Below are 25768 nucleotides of genomic sequence, written 5' to 3'. Positions count from 1 at the left end.
TGCGCCGGTCTATACACCTTAAATAAACTACCTTACATTCTGACTCTTGTGAGGCTCGGTGCTGTTCCACAGGTCAGGCCCAAGGGCCTAAAACTGTAGGCACAGCACAAGAGAGGCTGGCACCGTCCCTGGGGCCTAAAGCTGTCGCTGCAGCCAGAGAGATCGGCACTGGTTCCAGGGCCTGAAGCCACAGCCACAGCCCAGGAGGCCAGCCCCAGCCCTGGGGCCTGAAGCCACAGCCCGTAAAGGCAGAACCAGTCCTGGGGCGTGAAGCCACAGCCCAAGAGGCTGGCACCAGCTTTGGGGCCTGAAGCCACAGTCACAGCCCAGGAGGCCGGCACCAGCCCCTGGGCCCAAAGTCACATCCCGAGAGGCCTGCACTGGCCCCGGGGCCTAAAGCCACAGCCACAGCACAAGAGGCCAGCACCAGCTCCGGGCCTAAGTCCACAGCCGGAGAGGCCGGCACTGGCCCAGGGCCTAAAGCCATAGTCCGGGAGGCCAACATCGGCCCTGGGGCGTAAAGCCTCAACCAGAGAGGCATACAGGTGTGCATTCCTATTGGTTTCTACTGATTCCTATGGGACTCCATTGAGCACTACAAGGCCGTGCTGGTCCTTACTGCTTTTTATGGGTCAATAGTGGTTTGCGCTCCTACGGCTTCCGATGGGTGTCTACTGACCACTATGAGTCCATCCTGGTCTTTCCTGGCCCATACTGGTGTGCACGCCTGGATCCTACTAGTTCCTCTGGGACTCCATTGACCACGATGAGGCCGTATTGGTCATTACTGGTTTTTATTGGGCTGCACAAGAGTCATCCTCGCTTCCCTGTTATTTTACTTTGGTTAACCCCATTGGGTGAGCCTGGTGTTGGTTTCCTAAAGTTTGGATCTGGGAGGCGTCCATTTCCTTTGCTTATGATGAAGGCATGGAAGCGATGCGAGCGCACACTAAGGTCACAAGTGTTGCAGGGGTGGGAGCGTTTGTGCCACAGCTGGTGAGCAGAGCTGGTGCTCTGGTGGGCGTGCTGCACGCGGGGACTGAGCTCTGGGCCCTCCTTGGAACAGATCACCCTGTGAGAGCCTGTCCGAAGCACCACTGTGGCGTGTGCGCGAGCTGGGCACAGCTTGGGCTGAGCAGGCCGAGCAGGTGAGCTGGGTTTGGTGCTGGGGGGTTGCCAGGAGCTGTCTCACAAGAAAAGCTGGGCTGGGGAGGAGTTCCCAGCTCAAAGGGTGCCCTTCTGACTGGCTGTTTCCAGGGGACGGGGGTTCTTGTTGAGATTCCATCCCACTTTTCGATGAGGATGATAAAATGTCATTCCTCCCCTGGAAATCCGCTGCCGGGCCCCCGCCTTCATGTCAGACATTGAAAAGGAAGGAGAGCGCAGACTTCACAGAGCGCAACTTGCGCCTCACTGCCCCACGGATGGCCGGGCTAGGCGGCCGCGATGGAGTCACCACAGCGACACAGAGGAGCAATGCCGGGTAATGGATGGAGCTTTCTGACAAGGAATCGGCTCGTTCCAGGCAAAGCCGGGCAACTTTCGAAACAACAAATCATAACCGTTACGGGTAGAGGGTACTTTGGAACAGTTGTGATTTCCGCGCCAACTGCCTGAAGATCAATTTAGGCAACGGCTACTAAAGAGAAATGAGGAACGCAATCCTGAGAGGAAAGAAAAGAAGAGAGAGAAAACAGAGAGGTGCCAGCACTCCCACTCGGGGCGGGCAGCAGGCTGCTGTCTTGCGTCATAATGGGCCACGGCCAGCACTGGCCACGCTGTCACTGCGTCGCCACGGCAACGTTTGTGACACGGCCACCCGGGAGGGGTATAAAGGCGGTGCACGGTGGTGGGTCCTGCACCCTGAAGGAGCATCTGGACGAGAGCAGACGCATCTGAAGGGATGAGCTCCGGCATGGCTGGCGCCAACACGGAGCAACCCGCTGGCACAAGGCGGAACAGGACGAGCGAGGCCGGCCCCGCAGCGAGGCGTGCCTCCAGAGCGACAGACACCAACACCGAAGGTACACGGGTCCACAGCCACCACAGGAGCGCTGCTGCAGCCCATCTTGGCGCTGAGCGGGAGAGACCCAGCACGGGGACCAGCTCGGGGCTGTCTCCGTGTGGGGCTGGGGACTGCAACGACACTTTCCGTCTGCCACCTCCCTCCCGGCCCGAGGCAGTAGGAGCGCCGGGAAGCGGCAGATGCAGAGTGTGACCCGCTTTTCCTCTGCCCTCCAGAGCGAGTTGCCGTCTGGGATGCGGTGGCCGCCTACGTACAGGAGCACCTCCTGGTGCAGAAGGTGTGTTGGCTGTCGTCTTCCTCCTCTCCCTGTCCAGCTCAGCCTGCAGTTCCTCTGACTCTTCCCCTCCACACAAAGCAGGAAGCTCAGCCCAAATTGCTCTGCTGTGCATAGCGTGGGCTTCCTGCAAAGGCAGCATCGCTTGTGCTAGGCGGGCTCCGAGCTCAGGGCCGAGCCCAGCCTCGGGAAGCCTCTGGATTCCACCAGGCTGCTTCCGCCCTGACTGCTGTGCTGCATTTGGGAGGGCAAGGGGAGGGAGAGGACTGTGCAGCTCCTTCCCAAAGCCTCTCCCGCTGCCCTGCCCGCTGGTGCCTCTGAGCAGCGGGAGAGGGCTTCTGAGCTCTGTCCCTACGTGGGACCCCCTCCAGCTCTTCCTCCAGCCGGCCCATAACCCTGCAGCCCATGCTTTCTCTTCCACTCGCAGGGGGTCTGGATTCCCACCTTCGGCTCATTCGACACCATCTCTAAAGACATCAGGACTGCGGACGGGACCGTGACTCTGCGGTGGCCCGTGTTTCAGCTGGCCAGGAACCTCAGAGCCATGCACCACCTCGGGTCCGACAAGGACTCCCTGCCAGGTAGGAGCGGGATTGAACCCTTGCAGGCTTCACGGACGGGGCAAAGAAGGCCACCGCCTCCCTTCTCAGAAGGAGACCTCCCTCCCCCTCCGAGGTGGGGGCCGTGCTGGCTGATGGCCGCAAGAAGCACTTGTAGGGAAGCAAGCAAGCGCCTGTGGAAAAGCGACTGCAGGATCAACTCTGTCCCTCGCATTTTTCAGCCCATAGGGAGGTGGAGACCCTGAAATACAGCGAGGTGGCTGCCGCTGCCTCTGTGACCTGGCAGAGAGGGAAGACCTGCATCCAAAGCACCGTGTCCCTCCTCTCCAACTGCCTCAAGAATGGGGAGAACGTTGCCTTTGTCCTGAAAGACATAGGAGTGCTCCTCTTTGAAGGCATGAGCTTTGGAATTAAATACTATTACGACTTCCTTGAGAAGCTCTCCGGGAAGGAGAAATTCAGAAAAGTTGTTTTCAAGGTGAGCTGGAGGTTTCTCCATGGCCCGGGCAGTCCCGTGACCCTTGCTCTGACTGCACATGGCCCACCAGGACCTGGCCAGCTGCTTGGGCTGTGCAGGGGCTGCGGTGGTGTCAGCTCCCCCTGCCTTGGGCTCCTCCAGTCCTGAGGGCCTCAGCCATCAGAAGGATGTCCCACAACCTCCCTGTTCCTCCCCTGCAGGCCCCCTGGCTGCTGGACACGCTGGTGTCCCGGGTGGCACCGGTGGCCTCCCTGACGCACTCTGGCCGCCTCGTCGTCTTCCCCATGTGAGTATGTTTGTGGCTGCAGCCGCTGCTTGATGCAGCTGCTCAGCTCTCATTCTGTAGTGCTTGTTCCTTGTGTCCATGGCTGTCCTGCCCGTGACGATATGGCACAGAATCACAGAATCATTTGAGCTGGAAGCAACCCTGAAAGGGCACCTAGTCCCACGATCCTGCAAGGAACAGGGACACCTACCGCCAGATGAGGTTGCTCTGAGCCTGGTGCAGCCTGACCTCAAACGACTGTCGGGGCAGCCACCACCTCTCTGGGCAAGACGTTCCGGTGCCTCAACACCCTCCTGCCAAAAACTTCTTCCGTACATCCAATCTCAATCCTCCCTCTTTCCCTTTGAAACTATTTCCCCTTGCCCTACCCCAAGGGACCCTGCTAAGGACTCCAGAAAGTAGTGGCCTTAACGCAGCAGGAAAATGTGCTGTGAGCAGACATCACGGCCACCAAAAAGGATTGGCGGAGCACTGCATCACGCCGGTGTCTGCTCTTTCTGCACAGGTTTCAGAAGCAGGTTGCACCCAAACCACCGCCCAGGATATTCCGCAAGGCCTCTGGAGATCTCCATGGTGAGGGGAAGCAAAAGAAAGAAGGGGCTTTGCCACCTCTTGTCCAGGGCAAGAAAGGTAAAGCAGCTGCCAGCTCCTTCCCATGGCACGTGCAACCACCGTGTGACGGGAAATCCCTGAGCGCCCCTTGTCACTGAGCCAAAGGCTTCAGGTGAATGTCTTCTGCCTTCCCGATTGCAGTGAGGTTTGCTGAAGTGCCAACGTACATCAGACGCTTCAGCGTTGCAAGTACTGCTGGACAAAGCTCAAGAAGCAGAAGAAGCTTACAGCAGGAGAGCTTTTCGTCCAGGTGAGGCTGGAGGCTCTGGGCTGGGATCAGCTCACAGGGCTGGCCCCTGTCCGGATCTCAGGAGCGCCACGGGGCAGCCGGTGAGCTGTCTGTGGGGAAGGCCGTGTTGCAGCCAAGGGTCCTGGCTCAGGGTTGCAGGATGCGGCCCCAAAGCCATCACCCACTCAAGCAGACCCCTCTTGCTCTGTCTTTTCAGTCCGCTGCCAGCGATCCTGAGAACGTCTGAAGCCCGCGAGCAGCCGGTGACCTGGCAGCCGCAGGGCCAGGCAGGAAACGAAGGCCAAGAACACCTGGGCCAAACAACGGGAAAAAAACATGTCCGGTTCCGCGGAGATGAACAAGGAGCGGGAGAGGACCGTGAGGCTGGAGCGGCGGCCATGTGGAAAGCAAAGGCCTCGCACTCTCAGGTTGCCGGGAGGCAGGTGGCATCTCGCATCAAAGACAGGAGATGTTCATTAAGAGCTGAGTCCAGCCTGTCCAGGGATACCAAAGGCCACGCATCCCGGCCGCCGTTACTGCATCGTGACTCTGTGAAACTACTCAGGCAGAGGCAGATGGCCAAGAAGGACAGGCCGGCGCAGGCAGAACCTCAGGAGACGGCGGCATCACCGTCTCACCGTGAGTGCAGCCTGCCTGAGGAGCCCTCCACCTGCAGATCTGGTTTGCTGCCACCCACACGCAACAGACCAGAGTCTCCCAGGAGTCCGCCTCCAAGGACCACAGCCCCACGCCGCAGGCCGCCAACACCCTACCCGTTTCTGCCACGTGACTCTGTCAAACTACTCAGGCAGAGGCAGATGGCCACGAAGGACAGGCCGGCACAGGCAGAACCTCAGGAGACGGCGGCATCACCGTCTCACCGTGAGTGCAGCCTGCCTGAGGAGCCCTCCACCAGCCGATCTGGTTTGCTGCCACCCATACGCAACAGACCAGAGTCTCCCAAGACTCCGCCTCCAAAGTCCAAAGCCCCGCGCCGCAGGCCGCCAACACCCTACCCACGCTGAGCAGGGCATGGGGTGCCCGGGACAGACAGAGCTGCCCCTGAGCCTGCAAAACTCCATCTGCACCATTCCTGGGTGCCAGCTCCCTGTAGAAAAGCAGAGGTAGAGGGACAGTGGGGACTGGGCTGGATTCAAGAAAGAACATTCACGCTAGAAGCTGCGGAACAAGATAGATAAACGGCATGAGAAAGGAATGCTGAGAACAAAGGACGCCTCCAGGAGACAAAAACAAGAGTCATGCGAGAAGCACGATCACCGCATGATAACGACCCCGGGTGGAGGAAGAGCACGTGGCTACGAACAACTCGTGACACCGATGGATAAGCTCCTGCATGCACGCTTAAGGAGTCGACCAGGGGTGACTGTGTCAAATGATTTTTTGACATGGAAAGGGGGGTGGGAAAATGGGAAAGAGAGAACTTGGGGATGTTTGAACCTGCAATAAACAATTTGGATCATTCACACCTGAGTCCGTGCCTTCAGATGCCGAAGGGACTCTTCCAAGACCCCGTGGCCCTGGGCGCATATGATGGCTGTATTTCATGGAATCATCCCAGAACCATGGAATGGCCTGGGTTGAAAAGGACCCCTAAGATCATCTGGTTCCAACCTCCCTGCCGTGGGCAGGGTGGCCAACCACTAGACCAGGCTGCCCAGAGCCACATCCAGCCTGGCCTTCAATGCCTCCGGGGATGGGGCGTCCACAGCCTCTCTGGGCAAGTTGTTCCGGTGCGTCACCACCTTCTGAGTGAAAAACTTCCTCCTCATGTCTAACCCAAACCTCCCCCGTCTCATTTTAAAACCATTCCCCCTTGTCCTATCGCTATCAACCCATGTCATTCCCCCTCCTGTTTACACCCTCCCTTCCAGCACTGGAAGGCCACCATGAGGTCTCCCTGGAGCCTTCTCTTCTCCAAGCTGAACAAGCCCAGTTCCCCCAGCCTTTCTTCAGAGGAGAAGAAAGCCCTGTGGTCATCTTAGTGGCCCTCCTCTGGACCCGTTCCAAGGGCTCTGCGTCTTTCTTATGCTGGGGGCCCCAGGCCCTTCACAAGCCCTTCATCAGCCTTGTAGCCCTTCTTTGGACCTGCTCCAGTACCTCGGTTTCCCTTCTGTACCGAGGTGCCCAAAACTGATCACAGCACTCGAGGTGAGGCCTCACCAGCACTGAGTACAGGGGCAGGACGTCTTCCCCAGTGCTGCTCACCACACCATTCCTGATCCAAGCCAGGATGCCATGGGCCGCCTTGGCCACCTGGGCACACTGCTGGCTCGTATTCAGCTGACTGTCCAAGTGCACACCAAGGTCACTTTCCATCAGGCAGCTTTCCAGCCACTCCTCCCCAAGCCTGTAGGGTTGCCTGGGCTTCTTGTGACCAAAATGCAGGACCCAACACTTGGCCCTGTTGAAACTCATACAGTTTACCGTGGCCCAGCCAGCCAGCCTTTGCACGTCCCTCTGTAGTGCCTTTCTCCCCTCCGGCTGATCAACACTCCCTCCCAGCTTGGGAGGGAGCTGTAGGACGCTGATGGGGCTCTCAAGGTAGACGGGGGTTGGGATGGCGCCAAGTTGCATGGTTACAGTGACAGAGTGACAGTGTAATCTTCAGGGACAGGAGGTTGTTCCAGTGGTGGCACCGCTGACGGTTGGCCTGGTGTCACCCGGTGGCCCTGGGGGGAGTTGTTTCCCCCGGGTGGGGCTTTACACGGGGGTTTGGCGGGAACCATCCACTTCTGAAGGGAAGCTGGGAAAAAAAATACAATGAAATCAACGTGGCGTTTATTTTAGTAGAAACAGAAGGTTTTGGGGGTGGTCCCGTGGGGACAAAGCAGAGTGAGGACGTGCCACTATGTGGGGTTGTCCTCAAAATTCCCATCTGAGACCTCTGGAGGACTCCAGGAGCTCCTGGGGCCCCCCTGGCTCATCTCCAGACCCTTGCAGAAGACAACAGGACCCTTTGAACCCAGCTGAGGACCCCTTGGATCCTACACGTCCTCTCTGTGACATCGCCAGCGCCTTCTGAATGAATGCAAGGATACCGGGGACCCAAGACCCTTCAGGGACATCTCCAGGTCCTTCTGGATGACTCCCGTGCCAGACAGGGGGTGTTGTGGGGGGCAGAAAAGGGTTAGCGGGGCTTCCATGGGGTGGAAGGAAAGTCTGGGGGTGGAAAGGGGGGTTGAGGAGAATCTAGGGGGGAAGGTGTGAGCGGGGCTTCTGTGGGGTGGAAAAGGGGTCTGGAGGTGGAGGGAGGGGTGAAAGGGAGAAACTGGGGGGGGTGCTGGGGGGCTTCTATGGGGTGGAAAGAGGGTCTGGGGCAGAGAGAAGGAGTTGTGGGGTGGAAAAAGAGGGAAAAGAGGCTTATGTGGATGTGAAGGGAAACTGGGGTGGTGGGGGGCATTGTGGAGGGGAACGTAGGGAGTTGAGAGGGGGGTAGGGGGGAATGGGGCTTCTGTAGGGCAGCAAGGGGGGTCTGGGAGTGGACGGGGGTTGTGAGGGGGGAGAAATGGGATGAATGTGGTCTCTACTGGGAGGAAAGGGGGTCTGGGGATGGAGAGGGGGTTGGCAGGAGGAAGCTGGGGGGCTGTGAGGGGCTTCTATGGGGGTGGAAAGGGGTTGTGGGGGCTGAGAGAAGGAGTTGTGGGGGGGAAAAGGGGTGAGCAGGGCTTCCATGGGGTGGAAAGGGGGTCTGGAGGTAGAGGGGGACATTGTGTAGGGGAGCTGAGAAGGGGGAAAGGGGACTTCTATGGGGTGGAAAGGGTGTCTGGGGGGGGATCTTGGTGGATTTCGTAGGGGGAAGGGAAGAGTGAGGTCAAATTGTTGGAAATATCCAAATACTTTATGAGAACGGTATCTCTCTCTTCCTGGACACCTGCTCATCCTTGGACAGAGATAAGTTGGGTAGGAGGATGGAGAGGACTATGCTGCATCCCTCCATTGCTGGAGGCCGGCAACAGCCCTGGGGCATAAAAACACAGCCAGAGAGAATAGTACTGGCCCCGGGGCCGGTAGGAAAAGGGTTGGCGGGGCCAAATAATTTATCAGAACGGTATCTCGGAAAAAGCAGATTTTCTTCGCAATTGCAATGGCGGGCCTCCTGCAAGCAGGAGAGCACACAGAAAACAGCCTTACGTCTTTGATGCCCTATTACTCGACGCTTATCTCTTTCTCCCCTGGTTCCTCATTGGCTGAGGACTTCAGGTTCACAGTCTTCCCGGCACTCAACTAACCAGAAATTGTTGTTAACTAAGCACGTATTGCTAAATAATTAACTTCTCACACTTGGTCACTCAATACTAGATGATTGCTTCTGGACATCTGCTCGTCCTTGCACAGAGATAAGCCTGGAAGGAGGAGAGAGGGGAGTATCTTGATGCCTGCCTGTTGCATCCCAACCTATCCCCAGAGCGAGGCAATCCAACCTTGTGTAGAGGCCATGGCTTCTTTGATGTTTGTTAAGTCTGTTCTCCTTTTACTGCGGGCCTCTTGTCTAAACAGGATAGCCCTACAGCCAGGGGCTGAAACCACAGTCACAGCCAGGCAGTCTGGCATCGGCCCCAAAGCCTAAAGCCACAGCCCGAGAGGCTGGTGCTGGACCCGGGGCCTGAAGCCCCAGCCCAAGAGGCCTGCGCGCTCCCTGGCGCCTAAAGCCACTGCCAGAGAGGCCAGCACCGGCCCTGGGACCTACAGCCACACACTCAGCCCAAGAGACCGGCACGGGCCCCAGAGCCTGAAGCTCTAATCAGGAAGGTCAGCAGTGGCCTGAGTGAAGGCAGAGACCCTAGGATGGTCCTTGTACAGGAGGGACCCCTGTACCGGTACAGGGGGGGGTCCCCTGCTCAAAAATTAAAGACAGGAGGAACACTTACTTCAGAGGCGGAGTCTGGGGAGTGGTTTACAAGGAATAGGCAGGACCTGGGAGGAGTTTGGTAGAAAGGGGGCAAGGCTTCTGCTTATCAATAGCACACTGCAAAGGAGGAAGCTCCTGGAATTGCAGGTCTGAAGCCTTCAGATGAGAAACCAGACCAATCACCACAAAGGAAATGATATTCAAAACGACTTGACTGTACTCTGCACATGTCCAAGAAGGAGTGAAAATAAGAAGACATTCACAGAATTAGTTAGCAAGGGCCCAAGGGCCTGAAACTGTAGGCACAGCACAAGAGAGGCTGGCACCGTCCCTGGGGCCTAAAGCTGTCACCGCAGCCAGAGAGACCGGCACTGGTCCCAGGGCCTGAAGCCACAGCCACAGCCCAGAAGGGCAGCCCTGGCCCTGGGGCCTGAAGCCACAGCCCAAAAGGGCAGAACCAGTCCTGGGACGTGAAGCCACAGCCCAAGAGGCTGGCACCAGCTTTGGGGCCTAAAGCCACAGCCACAGCACAAGAGGCCAGCACCAGCTCCGGGCCTAAGTCCACAGCCGGAGAGGCCGGCACTGGCCCAGGGCCTAAAGCCATAGTCCGGGAGGCCAACATCGGCCCTGGGGCGTAAAGCCTCAACCAGAGAGGCATACAGGTGTGCATTCCTATTGGTTTCTACTGATTCCTATGGGACTCCATTGAGCACTACAAGGCCGTGCTGGTCCTTACTGCTTTTTATGGGTCAATAGTGGTTTGCGCTCCTACGGCTTCCGATGGGTGTCTACTGACCACTATGAGTCCATCCTGGTCTTTCCTGGCCCATACTGGTGTGCACGCCTGGATCCTACTAGTTCCTCTGGGACTCCATTGACCACGATGAGGCCGTATTGGTCATTACTGGTTTTTATTGGGCTGCACAAGAGTCATCCTCGCTTCCCTGTTATTTTACTTTGGTTAACCCCATTGGGTGAGCCTGGTGTTGGTTTCCTAAAGTTTGGATCTGGGAGGCGTCCATTTCCTTTGCTTATGATGAAGGCATGGAAGCGATGCGAGCACACACTAAGGTCACAAGTGTTGCAGGGGTGGGAGCGTTTGTGCCACAGCTGGTGAGCAGAGCTGGTGCTCTGGTGGGCGTGCTGCACGCGGGGACTGAGCTCTGGGCCCTCCTTGGAACAGATCACCCTGTGAGAGCCTGTCCGAAGCACCACTGTGGCGTGTGCGCGAGCTGGGCACAGCTTGGGCTGAGCAGGCCGAGCAGGTGAGCTGGGTTTGGTGCTGGGGGGTTGCCAGGAGCTGTCTCACAAGAAAAGCTGGGCTGGGGAGGAGTTCCCAGCTCAAAGGGTGCCCTTCTGACTGGCTGTTTCCAGGGGACGGGGGTTCTTGTTGAGATTCCATCCCACTTTTCGATGAGGATGATAAATTGTCATTCCTCCCCTGGAAATCCGCTGCCGGGCCCCCGCCTTCATGTCAGACATTGAAAAGGAAGGAGAGCGCAGACTTCACAGAGCACAACTTGCGCCTCACTGCCCCACGGATGGCCGGGCTAGGCGGCCGCGATGGAGTCACCACAGCGACACAGAGGAGCAATGCCGGGTAATGGATGGAGCTTTCTGACAAGGAATCGGCTCGTTCCAGGCAAAGCCGGGCAACTTTCGAAACAACAAATCATAACCGTTACGGGTAGAGGGTACTTTGGAACAGTTGTGATTTCCGCGCCAACTGCCTGAAGATCAATTTAGGCAACGGCTACTAAAGAGAAATGAGGAACGCAATCCTGAGAGGAAAGAAAAGAAGAGAGAGAAAACAGAGAGGTGCCAGCACTCCCACTCGGGGCGGGCAGCAGGCTGCTGTCTTGCGTCATAATGGGCCACGGCCAGCACTGGCCACGCTGTCACTGCGTCGCCACGGCAACGTTTGTGACACGGCCACCCGGGAGGGGTATAAAGGCGGTGCACGGTGGTGGGTCCTGCACCCTGAAGGAGCATCTGGACGAGAGCAGACGCATCTGAAGGGATGAGCTCCGGCATGGCTGGCGCCAACACGGAGCAACCCGCTGGCACAAGGCGGAACAGGACGAGCGAGGCCGGCCCCGCAGCGAGGCGTGCCTCCAGAGCGACAGACACCAACACCGAAGGTACACGGGTCCACAGCCACCACAGGAGCGCTGCTGCAGCCCATCTTGGCGCTGAGCGGGAGAGACCCAGCACGGGGACCAGCTCGGGGCTGTCTCCGTGTGGGGCTGGGGACTGCAACGACACTTTCCGTCTGCCACCTCCCTCCCGGCCCGAGGCAGTAGGAGCGCCGGGAAGCGGCAGATGCAGAGTGTGACCCGCTTTTCCTCTGCCCTCCAGAGCGAGTTGCCGTCTGGGATGCGGTGGCCGCCTACGTACAGGAGCACCTCCTGGTGCAGAAGGTGTGTTGGCTGTCGTCTTCCTCCTCTCCCTGTCCAGCTCAGCCTGCAGTTCCTCTGACTCTTCCCCTCCACACAAAGCAGGAAGCTCAGCCCAAATTGCTCTGCTGTGCATAGCGTGGGCTTCCTGCAAAGGCAGCATCGCTTGTGCTAGGCGGGCTCCGAGCTCAGGGCCGAGCCCAGCCTCGGGAAGCCTCTGGATTCCACCAGGCTGCTTCCGCCCTGACTGCTGTGCTGCATTTGGGAGGGCAAGGGGAGGGAGAGGACTGTGCAGCTCCTTCCCAAAGCCTCTCCCGCTGCCCTGCCCGCTGGTGCCTCTGAGCAGCGGGAGAGGGCTTCTGAGCTCTGTCCCTACGTGGGACCCCCTCCAGCTCTTCCTCCAGCCGGCCCATAACCCTGCAGCCCATGCTTTCTCTTCCACTCGCAGGGGGTCTGGATTCCCACCTTCGGCTCATTCGACACCATCTCTAAAGACATCAGGACTGCGGACGGGACCGTGACTCTGCGGTGGCCCGTGTTTCAGCTGGCCAGGAACCTCAGAGCCATGCACCACCTCGGGTCCGACAAGGACTCCCTGCCAGGTAGGAGCGGGATTGAACCCTTGCAGGCTTCACGGACGGGGCAAAGAAGGCCACTGCCTCCCTTCTCAGAAGGAGACCTCCCTCCCCCTCCGAGGTGGGGGCCGTGCTGGCTGATGGCCGCAAGAAGCACTTGTAGGGAAGCAAGCAAGCACCTGTGGAAAAGCGACTGCAGGATCAACTCTGTCCCTCGCATTTTTCAGCCCATAGGGAGGTGGAGACCCTGAAATACAGCGAGGTGGCTGCCGCTGCCTCTGTGACCTGGCAGAGAGGGAAGACCTGCATCCAAAGCACCGTGTCCCTCCTCTCCAACTGCCTCAAGAATGGGGAGAACGTTGCCTTTGTCCTGAAAGACATAGGAGTGCTCCTCTTTGAAGGCATGAGCTTTGGAATTAAATACTATTACGACTTCCTTGAGAAGCTCTCCGGGAAGGAGAAATTCAGAAAAGTTGTTTTCAAGGTGAGCTGGAGGTTTCTCCATGGCCCGGGCAGTCCCGTGACCCTTGCTCTGACTGCACATGGCCCACCAGGACCTGGCCAGCTGCTTGGGCTGTGCAGGGGCTGCGGTGGTGTCAGCTCCCCCTGCCTTGGGCTCCTCCAGTCCTGAGGGCCTCAGCCATCAGAAGGATGTCCCACAACCTCCCTGTTCCTCCCCTGCAGGCCCCCTGGCTGCTGGACACGCTGGTGTCCCGGGTGGCACCGGTGGCCTCCCTGACGCACTCTGGCCGCCTCGTCGTCTTCCCCATGTGAGTATGTTTGTGGCTGCAGCCGCTGCTTGATGCAGCTGCTCAGCTCTCATTCTGTAGTGCTTGTTCCTTGTGTCCATGGCTGTCCTGCCCGTGACGATATGGCACAGAATCACAGAATCATTTGAGCTGGAAGCAACCCTGAAAGGGCACCTAGTCCCACGATCCTGCAAGGAACAGGGACACCTACCGCCAGATGAGGTTGCTCTGAGCCTGGTGCAGCCTGACCTCAAACGACTGTCGGGTCAGCCACCACCTCTCTGGGCAAGACGTTCCGGTGCCTCAACACCCTCCTGCCAAAAACTTCTTCCGTACATCCAATCTCAATCCTCCCTCTTTCCCTTTGAAACTATTTCCCCTTGCCCTACCCCAAGGGACCCTGCTAAGGACTCCAGAAAGTAGTGGCCTTAACGCAGCAGGAAAATGTGCTGTGAGCAGACATCACGGCCACCAAAAAGGATTGGCGGAGCACTGCATCACGCCGGTGTCTGCTCTTTCTGCACAGGTTTCAGAAGCAGGTTGCACCCAAACCACCGCCCAGGATATTCCGCAAGGCCTCCGGAGATCTCCATGGTGAGGGGAAGCAAAAGAAAGAAGGGGCTTTGCCACCTCTTGTCCAGGGCAAGAAAGGTAAAGCAGCTGCCAGCTCCTTCCCATGGCACGTGCAACCACCGTGTGACGGGAAATCCCTGAGCGCCCCTTGTCACTGAGCCAAAGGCTTCAGGTGAATGTCTTCTGCCTTCCCGATTGCAGTGAGGTTTGCTGAAGTGCCAACGTACATCAGACGCTTCAGCGTTGCAAGTACTGCTGGACAAAGCTCAAGAAGCAGAAGAAGCTTACAGCAGGAGAGCTTTTCGTCCAGGTGAGGCTGGAGGCTCTGGGCTGGGATCAGCTCACAGGGCTGGCCCCTGTCCGGATCTCAGGAGCGCCACGGGGCAGCCGGTGAGCTGTCTGTGGGGAAGGCCGTGTTGCAGCCAAGGGTCCTGGCTCAGGGTTGCAGGATGCGGCCCCAAAGCCATCACCCACTCAAGCAGACCCCTCTTGCTCTGTCTTTTCAGTCCGCTGCCAGCGATCCTGAGAACGTCTGAAGCCCGCGAGCAGCCGGTGACCTGGCAGCCGCAGGGCCAGGCAGGAAACGAAGGCCAAGAACACCTGGGCCAAACAACGGGAAAAAAACATGTCCGGTTCCGCGGAGATGAACAAGGAGCGGGAGAGGACCGTGAGGCTGGAGCGGCGGCCATGTGGAAAGCAAAGGCCTCGCACTCTCAGGTTGCCGGGAGGCAGGTGGCATCTCGCATCAAAGACAGGAGATGTTCATTAAGAGCTGAGTCCAGCCTGTCCAGGGATACCAAAGGCCACGCATCCCGGCCGCCGTTACTGCATCGTGACTCTGTGAAACTACTCAGGCAGAGGCAGATGGCCAAGAAGGACAGGCCGGCGCAGGCAGAACCTCAGGAGACGGCGGCATCACCGTCTCACCGTGAGTGCAGCCTGCCTGAGGAGCCCTCCACCTGCAGATCTGGTTTGCTGCCACCCACACGCAACAGACCAGAGTCTCCCAGGAGTCCGCCTCCAAGGACCACAGCCCCACGCCGCAGGCCGCCAACACCCTACCCGTTTCTGCCACGTGACTCTGTCAAACTACTCAGGCAGAGGCAGATGGCCACGAAGGACAGGCCGGCACAGGCAGAACCTCAGGAGACGGCGGCATCACCGTCTCACCGTGAGTGCAGCCTGCCTGAGGAGCCCTCCACCAGCCGATCTGGTTTGCTGCCACCCATACGCAACAGACCAGAGTCTCCCAAGACTCCGCCTCCAAAGTCCAAAGCCCCGCGCCGCAGGCCGCCAACACCCTACCCACGCTGAGCAGGGCATGGGGTGCCCGGGACAGACAGAGCTGCCCCTGAGCCTGCAAAACTCCATCTGCACCATTCCTGGGTGCCAGCTCCCTGTAGAAAAGCAGAGGTAGAGGGACAGTGGGGACTGGGCTGGATTCAAGAAAGAACATTCACGCTAGAAGCTGCGGAACAAGATAGATAAACGGCATGAGAAAGGAATGCTGAGAACAAAGGACGCCTCCAGGAGACAAAAACAAGAGTCATGCGAGAAGCACGATCACCGCATGATAACGACCCCGGGTGGAGGAAGAGCACGTGGCTACGAACAACTCGTGACACCGATGGATAAGCTCCTGCATGCACGCTTAAGGAGTCGACCAGGGGTGACTGTGTCAAATGATTTTTTGACATGGAAAGGGGGGTGGGAAAATGGGAAAGAGAGAACTTGGGGATGTTTGAACCTGCAATAAACAATTTGGATCATTCACACCTGAGTCCGTGCCTTCAGATGCCGAAGGGACTCTTCCAAGACCCCGTGGCCCTGGGCGCATATGATGGCTGTATTTCATGGAATCATCCCAGAACCATGGAATGGCCTGGGTTGAAAAGGACCCCTAAGATCATCTGGTTCCAACCTCCCTGCCGTGGGCAGGGTGGCCAACCACTAGACCAGGCTGCCCAGAGCCACATCCAGCCTGGCCTTCAATGCCTCCGGGGATGGGGCGTCCACAGCCTCTCTGGGCAAGTTGTTCCGGTGCGTCACCACCTTCTGAGTGAAAAACTTCCTCCTCATGTCTAACCCAAACCTCCCCCGTCTCATTTTAAAACCATTCCCCCTTGTCCTATCGCTATCAACCCATGTCATTCCCCCTCCTGTTTACACCCTCCCTTCCAGCACTGGAAGGCCACCATGAGGTCTCCCTGGAGCCTTCTCTTCTCCAAGCTGAACAAGCCCAGTTCCCCCAGCCTTTCTTCAGAGGAGAAGAAAGCCCTGTGGTCATCTTAGTGGCCCTCCTCTGGACCCGTTCCAAGGGCTCTGCGTCTTTCTTATGCTGGGGGCCCCAGGCCCTTCACAAGCCCTTCATCAGCCTTGTAGCCCTTCTTTGGACCTGCTCCAGTACCTCGGTTTCCCTTCTGTACCGAGGTGCCCAAAACTGATCACAGCACTCGAGGTGAGGCCTCACCAGCACTGAGTACAGGGGCAGGACGTCTTCCCCAGTGCTGCTCACCACACCATTCCTGATCCAAGCCAGGATGCCATGGGCCGCCTTGGCCACCTGGGCACACTGCTGGCTCGTATTCAGCTGACTGTCCAAGTGCACACCAAGGTCACTTTCCATCAGGCAGCTTTCCAGCCACTCCTCCCCAAGCCTGTAGGGTTGCCTGGGCTTCTTGTGACCAAAATGCAGGACCCAACACTTGGCCCTGTTGAAACTCATACAGTTTACCGTGGCCCAGCCAGCCAGCCTTTGCACGTCCCTCTGTAGTGCCTTTCTCCCCTCCGGCTGATCAACACTCCCTCCCAGCTTGGGAGGGAGCTGTAGGACGCTGATGGGGCTCTCAAGGTAGACGGGGGTTGGGATGGCGCCAAGTTGCATGGTTACAGTGACAGAGTGACAGTGTAATCTTCAGGGACAGGAGGTTGTTCCAGTGGTGGCACCGCTGACGGTTGGCCTGGTGTCACCCGGTGGCCCTGGGGGGAGTTGTTTCCCCCGGGTGGGGCTTTACACGGGGGTTTGGCGGGAACCATCCACTTCTGAAGGGAAGCTGGGAAAAAAAATACAATCAAATCAACGTGGCGTTTATTTTAGTAGAAACAGAAGGTTTTGGGGGTGGTCCCGTGGGGACAAAGCAGAGTGAGGACGTGCCACTATGTGGGGTTGTCCTCAAAATTCCCATCTGAGACCTCTGGAGGACTCCAGGAGCTCCTGGGGCCCCCCTGGCTCATCTCCAGACCCTTGCAGAAGACAACAGGACCCTTTGAACCCAGCTGAGGACCCCTTGGATCCTACACGTCCTCTCTGTGACATCGCCAGCGCCTTCTGAATGAATGCAAGGATACCGGGGACCCAAGACCCTTCAGGGACATCTCCAGGTCCTTCTGGATGACTCCCGTGCCAGACAGGGGGTGTTGTGGGGGGCAGAAAAGGGTTAGCGGGGCTTCCATGGGGTGGAAGGAAAGTCTGGGGGTGGAAAGGGGGGTTGAGGAGAATCTAGGGGGGAAGGTGTGAGCGGGGCTTCTGTGGGGTGGAAAAGGGGTCTGGAGGTGGAGGGAGGGGTGAAAGGGAGAAACTGGGGGGGGTGCTGGGGGGCTTCTATGGGGTGGAAAGAGGGTCTGGGGCAGAGAGAAGGAGTTGTGGGGTGGAAAAAGAGGGAAAAGAGGCTTATGTGGATGTGAAGGGAAACTGGGGTGGTGGGGGGCATTGTGGAGGGGAACGTAGGGAGTTGAGAGGGGGGTAGGGGGGAATGGGGCTTCTGTAGGGCAGCAAGGGGGGTCTGGGAGTGGACGGGGGTTGTGAGGGGGGAGAAATGGGATGAATGTGGTCTCTACTGGGAGGAAAGGGGGTCTGGGGATGGAGAGGGGGTTGGCAGGAGGAAGCTGGGGGGCTGTGAGGGGCTTCTATGGGGGTGGAAAGGGGTTGTGGGGGCTGAGAGAAGGAGTTGTGGGGGGGAAAAGGGGTGAGCAGGGCTTCCATGGGGTGGAAAGGGGGTCTGGAGGTAGAGGGGGACATTGTGTAGGGGAGCTGAGAAGGGGGAAAGGGGACTTCTATGGGGTGGAAAGGGTGTCTGGGGGGGGATCTTGGTGGATTTCGTAGGGGGAAGGGAAGAGTGAGGTCAAATTGTTGGAAATATCCAAATACTTTATGAGAACGGTATCTCTCTCTTCCTGGACACCTGCTCATCCTTGGACAGAGATAAGTTGGGTAGGAGGATGGAGAGGACTATGCTGCATCCCTCCATTGCTGGAGGCCGGCAACAGCCCTGGGGCATAAAAACACAGCCAGAGAGAATAGTACTGGCCCCGGGGCCGGTAGGAAAAGGGTTGGCGGGGCCAAATAATTTATCAGAACGGTATCTCGGAAAAAGCAGATTTTCTTCGCAATTGCAATGGCGGGCCTCCTGCAAGCAGGAGAGCACACAGAAAACAGCCTTACGTCTTTGATGCCCTATTACTCGACGCTTATCTCTTTCTCCCCTGGTTCCTCATTGGCTGAGGACTTCAGGTTCACAGTCTTCCCGGCACTCAACTAACCAGAAATTGTTGTTAACTAAGCACGTATTGCTAAATAATTAACTTCTCACACTTGGTCACTCAATACTAGATGATTGCTTCTGGACATCTGCTCGTCCTTGCACAGAGATAAGCCTGGAAGGAGGAGAGAGGGGAGTATCTTGATGCCTGCCTGTTGCATCCCAACCTATCCCCAGAGCGAGGCAATCCAACCTTGTGTAGAGGCCATGGCTTCTTTGATGTTTGTTAAGTCTGTTCTCCTTTTACTGCGGGCCTCTTGTCTAAACAGGATAGCCCTACAGCCAGGGGCTGAAACCACAGTCACAGCCAGGCAGTCTGGCATCGGCCCCAAAGCCTAAAGCCACAGCCCGAGAGGCTGGTGCTGGACCCGGGGCCTGAAGCCCCAGCCCAAGAGGCCTGCGCGCTCCCTGGCGCCTAAAGCCACTGCCAGAGAGGCCAGCACCGGCCCTGGGACCTACAGCCACACACTCAGCCCAAGAGACCGGCACGGGCCCCAGAGCCTGAAGCTCTAATCAGGAAGGTCAGCAGTGGCCTGAGTGAAGGCAGAGACCCTAGGATGGTCCTTGTACAGGAGGGACCCCTGTACCGGTACAGGCGGGGTCCCCTGCTCAAAAATTAAAGACAGGAGGAACACTTACTTCAGAGGCGGAGTCTGGGGAGTGGTTTACAAGGAATAGGCAGGACCTGGGAGGAGTTTGGTAGAAAGGGGGCAAGGCTTCTGCTTATCAATAGCACACTGCAAAGGAGGAAGCTCCTGGAATTGCAGGTCTGAAGCCTTCAGATGAGAAACCAGACCAATCACCACAAAGGAAATGATATTCAAAACGACTTGACTGTACTCTGCACATGTCCAAGAAGGAGTGAAAATAAGAAGACATTCACAGAATTAGTTAGCAAGGGCCCAAGGGCCTGAAACTGTAGGCACAGCACAAGAGAGGCTGGCACCGTCCCTGGGGCCTAAAGCTGTCACCGCAGCCAGAGAGACCGGCACTGGTCCCAGGGCCTGAAGCCACAGCCACAGCCCAGAAGGGCAGCCCTGGCCCTGGGGCCTGAAGCCACAGCCCAAAAGGGCAGAACCAGTCCTGGGACGTGAAGCCACAGCCCAAGAGGCTGGCACCAGCTTTGGGGCCTAAAGCCACAGCCACAGCACAAGAGGCCAGCACCAGCTCCGGGCCTAAGTCCACAGCCGGAGAGGCCGGCACTGGCCCAGGGCCTAAAGCCATAGTCCGGGAGGCCAACATCGGCCCTGGGGCGTAAAACCTCAACCAGATAGGCATACAGGTGTGCATTCCTATTGGTTTCTACTGATTCCTATGGGACTCCATTGAGCACTACGAGGCCGTGCTGGTCCTTACTGCTTTTTATGGGTCAATAGTGGTTTGCGCTCCTACGGCTTCCGATGGGTGTCTACTGACCACTATGAGTCCATCCTGGTCTTTCCTGGCCCATACTGGTGTGCACGCCTGGATCCTACTAGTTCCTCTGGGACTCCATTGACAATATGAGGCCGTATTGGTCATTACTGGTTTTTATTGGGCTGCACAAGAGTCATCCTCGCTTCCCTGTTATTTTACTTTGGTTAACCCCATTGGGTGAGCCTGGTGTTGGTTTCCTAAAGTTTGGATCTGGGAGGCGTCCATTTCCTTTGCTTATGATGAAGGCACGGAAGCGATGCGGGCACACACTAAGGTCACAAGTGTTGCAGGGGTGGGAGCGTTTGTGCCACAGCTGGTGAGCAGAGCTGGTGCTCTGGTGGGCGTGCGGCACGCGGGGACTGAGCTCTGGGCCCTCCTTGGAACAGATCACCCTGTGAGAGCCTGTCCGAAGCACCACTGTGGCGTGTGCGCGAGCTGGGCACAGCTTGGGCTGAGCAGGCCGAGCAGGTGAGCTGGGTTTGGTGCTGGGGGGTTGCCAGGAGCTGTCTCACAAGAAAAGCTGGGCTGGGGAGGAGTTCCCAGCTCAAAGGGTGCCCTTCTGACTGGCTGTTTCCAGGGGACGGGGGTTCTTGTTGAGATTCCATCCCACTTTTCGATGAGGATGATAAATTGTCATTCCTCCCCTGGAAATCCGCTGCCGGGCCCCCGCCTTCATGTCAGACATTGAAAAGGAAGGAGAGCGCAGACTTCACAGAGCGCAACTTGCGCCTCACTGCCCCACGGATGGCCGGGCTAGGCGGCCGCGATGGAGTCACCACAGCGACACAGAGGAGCAATGCCGGGTAATGGATGGAGCTTTCTGACAAGGAATCGGCTCGTTCCAGGCAAAGCCGGGCAACTTTCGAAACAACAAATCATAACCGTTACGGGTAGAGGGTACTTTGGAACAGTTGTGATTTCCGCGCCAACTGCCTGAAGATCAATTTAGGCAACGGCTACTAAAGAGAAATGAGGAACGCAATCCTGAGAGGAAAGAAAAGAAGAGAGAGAAAACAGAGAGGTGCCAGCACTCCCACTCGGGGCGGGCAGCAGGCTGCTGTCTTGCGTCATAATGGGCCACGGCCAGCACTGGCCACGCTGTCACCTGCGTCGCCACGGCAACGTTTGTGACACGGCCACCCGGGAGGGGTATAAAGGCGGTGCACGGTGGTGGGTCCTGCACCCTGAAGGAGCATCTGGACGAGAGCAGACGCATCTGAAGGGATGAGCTCCGGCATGGCTGGCGCCAACACGGAGCAACCCGCTGGCACAAGGCGGAACAGGACGAGCGAGGCCGGCCCCGCAGCGAGGCGTGCCTCCAGAGCGACAGACACCAACACCGAAGGTACACGGGTCCACAGCCACCACAGGAGCGCTGCTGCAGCCCATCTTGGCGCTGAGCGGGAGAGACCCAGCACGGGGACCAGCTCGGGGCTGTCTCCGTGTGGGGCTGGGGACTGCAACGACACTTTCCGTCTGCCACCTCCCTCCCGGCCCGAGGCAGTAGGAGCGCCGGGAAGCGGCAGATGCAGAGTGTGACCCGCTTTTCCTCTGCCCTCCAGAGCGAGTTGCCGTCTGGGATGCGGTGGCCGCCTACGTACAGGAGCACCTCCTGGTGCAGAAGGTGTGTTGGCTGTCGTCTTCCTCCTCTCCCTGTCCAGCTCAGCCTGCAGTTCCTCTGACTCTTCCCCTCCACACAAAGCAGGAAGCTCAGCCCAAATTGCTCTGCTGTGCATAGCGTGGGCTTCCTGCAAAGGCAGCATCGCTTGTGCTAGGCGGGCTCCGAGCTCAGGGCCGAGCCCAGCCTCGGGAAGCCTCTGGATTCCACCAGGCTGCTTCCGCCCTGACTGCTGTGCTGCATTTGGGAGGGCAAGGGGAGGGAGAGGACTGTGCAGCTCCTTCCCAAAGCCTCTCCCGCTGCCCTGCCCGCTGGTGCCTCTGAGCAGCGGGAGAGGGCTTCTGAGCTCTGTCCCTACGTGGGACCCCCTCCAGCTCTTCCTCCAGCCGGCCCATAACCCTGCAGCCCATGCTTTCTCTTCCACTCGCAGGGGGTCTGGATTCCCACCTTCGGCTCATTCGACACCATCTCTAAAGACATCAGGACTGCGGACGGGACCGTGACTCTGCGGTGGCCCGTGTTTCAGCTGGCCAGGAACCTCAGAGCCATGCACCACCTCGGGTCCGACAAGGACTCCCTGCCAGGTAGGAGCGGGATTGAACCCTTGCAGGCTTCACGGACGGGGCAAAGAAGGCCACCGCCTCCCTTCTCAGAAGGAGACCTCCCTCCCCCTCCGAGGTGGGGGCCGTGCTGGCTGATGGCCGCAAGAAGCACTTGTAGGGAAGCAAGCAAGCGCCTGTGGAAAAGCGACTGCAGGATCAACTCTGTCCCTCGCATTTTTCAGCCCATAGGGAGGTGGAGACCCTGAAATACAGCGAGGTGGCTGCCGCTGCCTCTGTGACCTGGCAGAGAGGGAAGACCTGCATCCAAAGCACCGTGTCCCTCCTCTCCAACTGCCTCAAGAATGGGGAGAACGTTGCCTTTGTCCTGAAAGACATAGGAGTGCTCCTCTTTGAAGGCATGAGCTTTGGAATTAAATACTATTACGACTTCCTTGAGAAGCTCTCCGGGAAGGAGAAATTCAGAAAAGTTGTTTTCAAGGTGAGCTGGAGGTTTCTCCATGGCCCGGGCAGTCCCGTGACCCTTGCTCTGACTGCACATGGCCCACCAGGACCTGGCCAGCTGCTTGGGCTGTGCAGGGGCTGCGGTGGTGTCAGCTCCCCCTGCCTTGGGCTCCTCCAGTCCTGAGGGCCTCAGCCATCAGAAGGATGTCCCACAACCTCCCTGTTCCTCCCCTGCAGGCCCCCTGGCTGCTGGACACGCTGGTGTCCCGGGTGGCACCGGTGGCCTCCCTGACGCACTCTGGCCGCCTCGTCGTCTTCCCCATGTGAGTATGTTTGTGGCTGCAGCCGCTGCTTGATGCAGCTGCTCAGCTCTCATTCTGTAGTGCTTGTTCCTTGTGTCCATGGCTGTCCTGCCCGTGACGATATGGCACAGAATCACAGAATCATTTGAGCTGGAAGCAACCCTGAAAGGGCACCTAGTCCCACGATCCTGCAAGGAACAGGGACACCTACCGCCAGATGAGGTTGCTCTGAGCCTGGTGCAGCCTGACCTCAAACGACTGTCGGGGCAGCCACCACCTCTCTGGGCAAGACGTTCCGGTGCCTCAACACCCTCCTGCCAAAAACTTCTTCCGTACATCCAATCTCAATCCTCCCTCTTTCCCTTTGAAACTATTTCCCCTTGCCCTACCCCAAGGGACCCTGCTAAGGACTCCAGAAAGTAGTGGCCTTAACGCAGCAGGAAAATGTGCTGTGAGCAGACATCACGGCCACCAAAAAGGATTGGCGGAGCACTGCATCACGCCGGTGTCTGCTCTTTCTGCACAGGTTTCAGAAGCAGGTTGCACCCAAACCACCGCCCAGGATATTCCGCAAGGCCTCCGGAGATCTCCATGGTGAGGGGAAGCAAAAGAAAGAAGGGGCTTTGCCACCTCTTGTCCAGGGCAAGAAAGGTGAAGCAGCTGCCAGCTCCTTCCCATGGCACGTGCAACCACCGTGTGACGGGAAATCCCTGAGCGCCCCTTGTCACTGAGCCAAAGGCTTCAGGTGAATGTCTTCTGCCTTCCCGATTGCAGTGAGGTTTGCTGAAGTGCCAACGTACATCAGACGCTTCAGCGTTGCAAGTACTGCTGGACAAAGCTCAAGAAGCAGAAGAAGCTTACAGCAGGAGAGCTTTTCGTCCAGGTGAGGCTGGAGGCTCTGGGCTGGGATCAGCTCACAGGGCTGGCCCCTGTCCGGATCTCAGGAGCGCCACGGGGCAGCCGGTGAGCTGTCTGTGGGGAAGGCCGTGTTGCAGCCAAGGGTCCTGGCTCAGGGTTGCAGGATGCAGGCCCCAAAGCCATCACCCACTCAAGCAGACCCCTCTTGCTCTGTCTTTTCAGTCCGCTGCCAGCGATCCTGAGAACGTCTGAAGCCCGCGAGCAGCCGGTGACCTGGCAGCCGCAGGGCCAGGCAGGAAACGAAGGCCAAGAACACCTGGGCCAAACAACGGGAAAAAAACATGTCCGGTTCCGCGGAGATGAACAAGGAGCGGGAGAGGACCGTGAGGCTGGAGCGGCGGCCATGTGGAAAGCAAAGGCCTCGCACTCTCAGGTTGCCGGGAGGCAGGTGGCATCTCGCATCAAAGACAGGAGATGTTCATTAAGAGCTGAGTCCAGCCTGTCCAGGGATACCAAAGGCCACGCATCCCGGCCGCCGTTACTGCATCGTGACTCTGTGAAACTACTCAGGCAGAGGCAGATGGCCAAGAAGGACAGGCCGGCGCAGGCAGAACCTCAGGAGACGGCGGCATCACCGTCTCACCGTGAGTGCAGCCTGCCTGAGGAGCCCTCCACCTGCAGATCTGGTTTGCTGCCACCCACACGCAACAGACCAGAGTCTCCCAGGAGTCCGCCTCCAAGGACCACAGCCCCACGCCGCAGGCCGCCAACACCCTACCCGTTTCTGCCACGTGACTCTGTCAAACTACTCAGGCAGAGGCAGATGGCCACGAAGGACAGGCCGGCACAGGCAGAACCTCAGGAGACGGCGGCATCACCGTCTCACCGTGAGTGCAGCCTGCCTGAGGAGCCCTCCACCAGCCGATCTGGTTTGCTGCCACCCATACGCAACAGACCAGAGTCTCCCAGGAGTCCGCCTCCAAGGACCACAGCCCCGCGCCGCAGGCCGCCAACACCCTACCCACGCTGAGCAGGGCATGGGGTGCCCGGGACAGACAGAGCTGCCCCTGAGCCTGCAAAACTCCATCTGCACCATTCCTGGGTGCCAGCTCCCTGTAGAAAAGCAGAGGTAGAGGGACAGTGGGGACTGGGCTGGATTCAAGAAAGAACATTCACGCTAGAAGCTGCGGAACAAGATAGATAAACGGCATGAGAAAGGAATGCTGAGAACAAAGGACGCCTCCAGGAGACAAAAACAAGAGTCATGCGAGAAGCACGATCACCGCATGATAACGACCCCGGGTGGAGGAAGAGCACGTGGCTACGAACAACTCGTGACACCGATGGATAAGCTCCTGCATGCACGCTTAAGGAGTCGACCAGGGGTGACTGTGTCAAATGATTTTTTGACATGGAAAGGGGGGTGGGAAAATGGGAAAGAGAGAACTTGGGGATGTTTGAACCTGCAATAAACAATTTGGATCATTCACACCTGAGTCCGTGCCTTCAGATGCCGAAGGGACTCTTCCAAGACCCCGTGGCCCTGGGCGCATATGATGGCTGTATTTCATGGAATCATCCCAGAACCATGGAATGGCCTGGGTTGAAAAGGACCCCTAAGATCATCTGGTTCCAACCTCCCTGCCGTGGGCAGGGTGGCCAACCACTAGACCAGGCTGCCCAGAGCCACATCCAGCCTGGCCTTCAATGCCTCCGGGGATGGGGCGTCCACAGCCTCTCTGGGCAAGTTGTTCCGGTGCGTCACCACCTTCTGAGTGAAAAACTTCCTCCTCATGTCTAACCCAAACCTCCCCCGTCTCATTTTAAAACCATTCCCCCTTGTCCTATCGCTATCAACCCATGTCATTCCCCCTCCTGTTTACACCCTCCCTTCCAGCACTGGAAGGCCACCATGAGGTCTCCCTGGAGCCTTCTCTTCTCCAAGCTGAACAAGCCCAGTTCCCCCAGCCTTTCTTCAGAGGAGAAGAAAGCCCTGTGGTCATCTTAGTGGCCCTCCTCTGGACCCGTTCCAAGGGCTCTGCGTCTTTCTTATGCTGGGGGCCCCAGGCCCTTCACAAGCCCTTCATCAGCCTTGTAGCCCTTCTTTGGACCTGCTCCAGTACCTCGGTTTCCCTTCTGTACCGAGGTGCCCAAAACTGATCACAGCACTCGAGGTGAGGCCTCACCAGCACTGAGTACAGGGGCAGGACGTCTTCCCCAGTGCTGCTCACCACACCATTCCTGATCCAAGCCAGGATGCCATGGGCCGCCTTGGCCACCTGGGCACACTGCTGGCTCGTATTCAGCTGACTGTCCAAGTGCACACCAAGGTCACTTTCCATCAGGCAGCTTTCCAGCCACTCCTCCCCAAGCCTGTAGGGTTGCCTGGGCTTCTTGTGACCAA

The 25768-nt window shown here is 58.2% G+C and overlaps 3 protein-coding genes across 3 annotated transcripts; all 3 read left to right on the top strand.

Annotated features, from left to right (window-relative positions):
- The first annotated feature begins 1860 nt into the window (after positions 1-1860).
- Positions 1861-4712, top strand: LOC121108109 (coiled-coil domain-containing protein 81-like). The gene is made up of 8 exons (XM_046905044.1): positions 1861-2024; positions 2242-2303; positions 2728-2881; positions 3082-3338; positions 3539-3624; positions 4130-4197; positions 4378-4421; positions 4683-4712. Exons 1-8 carry the CDS (start codon positions 1904-1906, stop codon positions 4710-4712), a joined length of 822 nt encoding a protein of 273 aa, XP_046761000.1. The 5' UTR covers positions 1861-1903.
- A 6600-nt stretch (positions 4713-11312) lies between these two features.
- Positions 11313-15401, top strand: LOC121108073 (coiled-coil domain-containing protein 81-like). Its single transcript, XM_040654793.2, has 8 exons — positions 11313-11476; positions 11694-11755; positions 12180-12333; positions 12534-12790; positions 12991-13076; positions 13582-13706; positions 13830-13938; positions 14135-15401. The coding sequence occupies exons 1-8, from the start codon at positions 11356-11358 to the stop codon at positions 14940-14942; spliced, it is 1722 nt and encodes a 573-aa protein (XP_040510727.1). The 5' UTR covers positions 11313-11355; the 3' UTR covers positions 14943-15401.
- Positions 15402-20763: 5362 nt separating this feature from the next.
- Positions 20764-24853, top strand: LOC121108072 (coiled-coil domain-containing protein 81-like). Its single transcript, XM_040654792.2, has 8 exons — positions 20764-20927; positions 21145-21206; positions 21631-21784; positions 21985-22241; positions 22442-22527; positions 23033-23157; positions 23281-23389; positions 23587-24853. The coding sequence occupies exons 1-8, from the start codon at positions 20807-20809 to the stop codon at positions 24392-24394; spliced, it is 1722 nt and encodes a 573-aa protein (XP_040510726.1). The 5' UTR covers positions 20764-20806; the 3' UTR covers positions 24395-24853.
- The last annotated feature ends 915 nt before the right edge of the window (positions 24854-25768 follow it).

The sequence above is a fragment of the Gallus gallus genome, chromosome 34 (genome assembly GCF_016699485.2).
Source record: "Gallus gallus isolate bGalGal1 chromosome 34, bGalGal1.mat.broiler.GRCg7b, whole genome shotgun sequence".
NCBI lineage: Eukaryota > Metazoa > Chordata > Aves > Galliformes > Phasianidae > Gallus > Gallus gallus.
The sequence above is the reverse complement of the archived record's forward strand: the minus strand, read 5'-3'. Positions and strand labels throughout refer to the sequence as shown.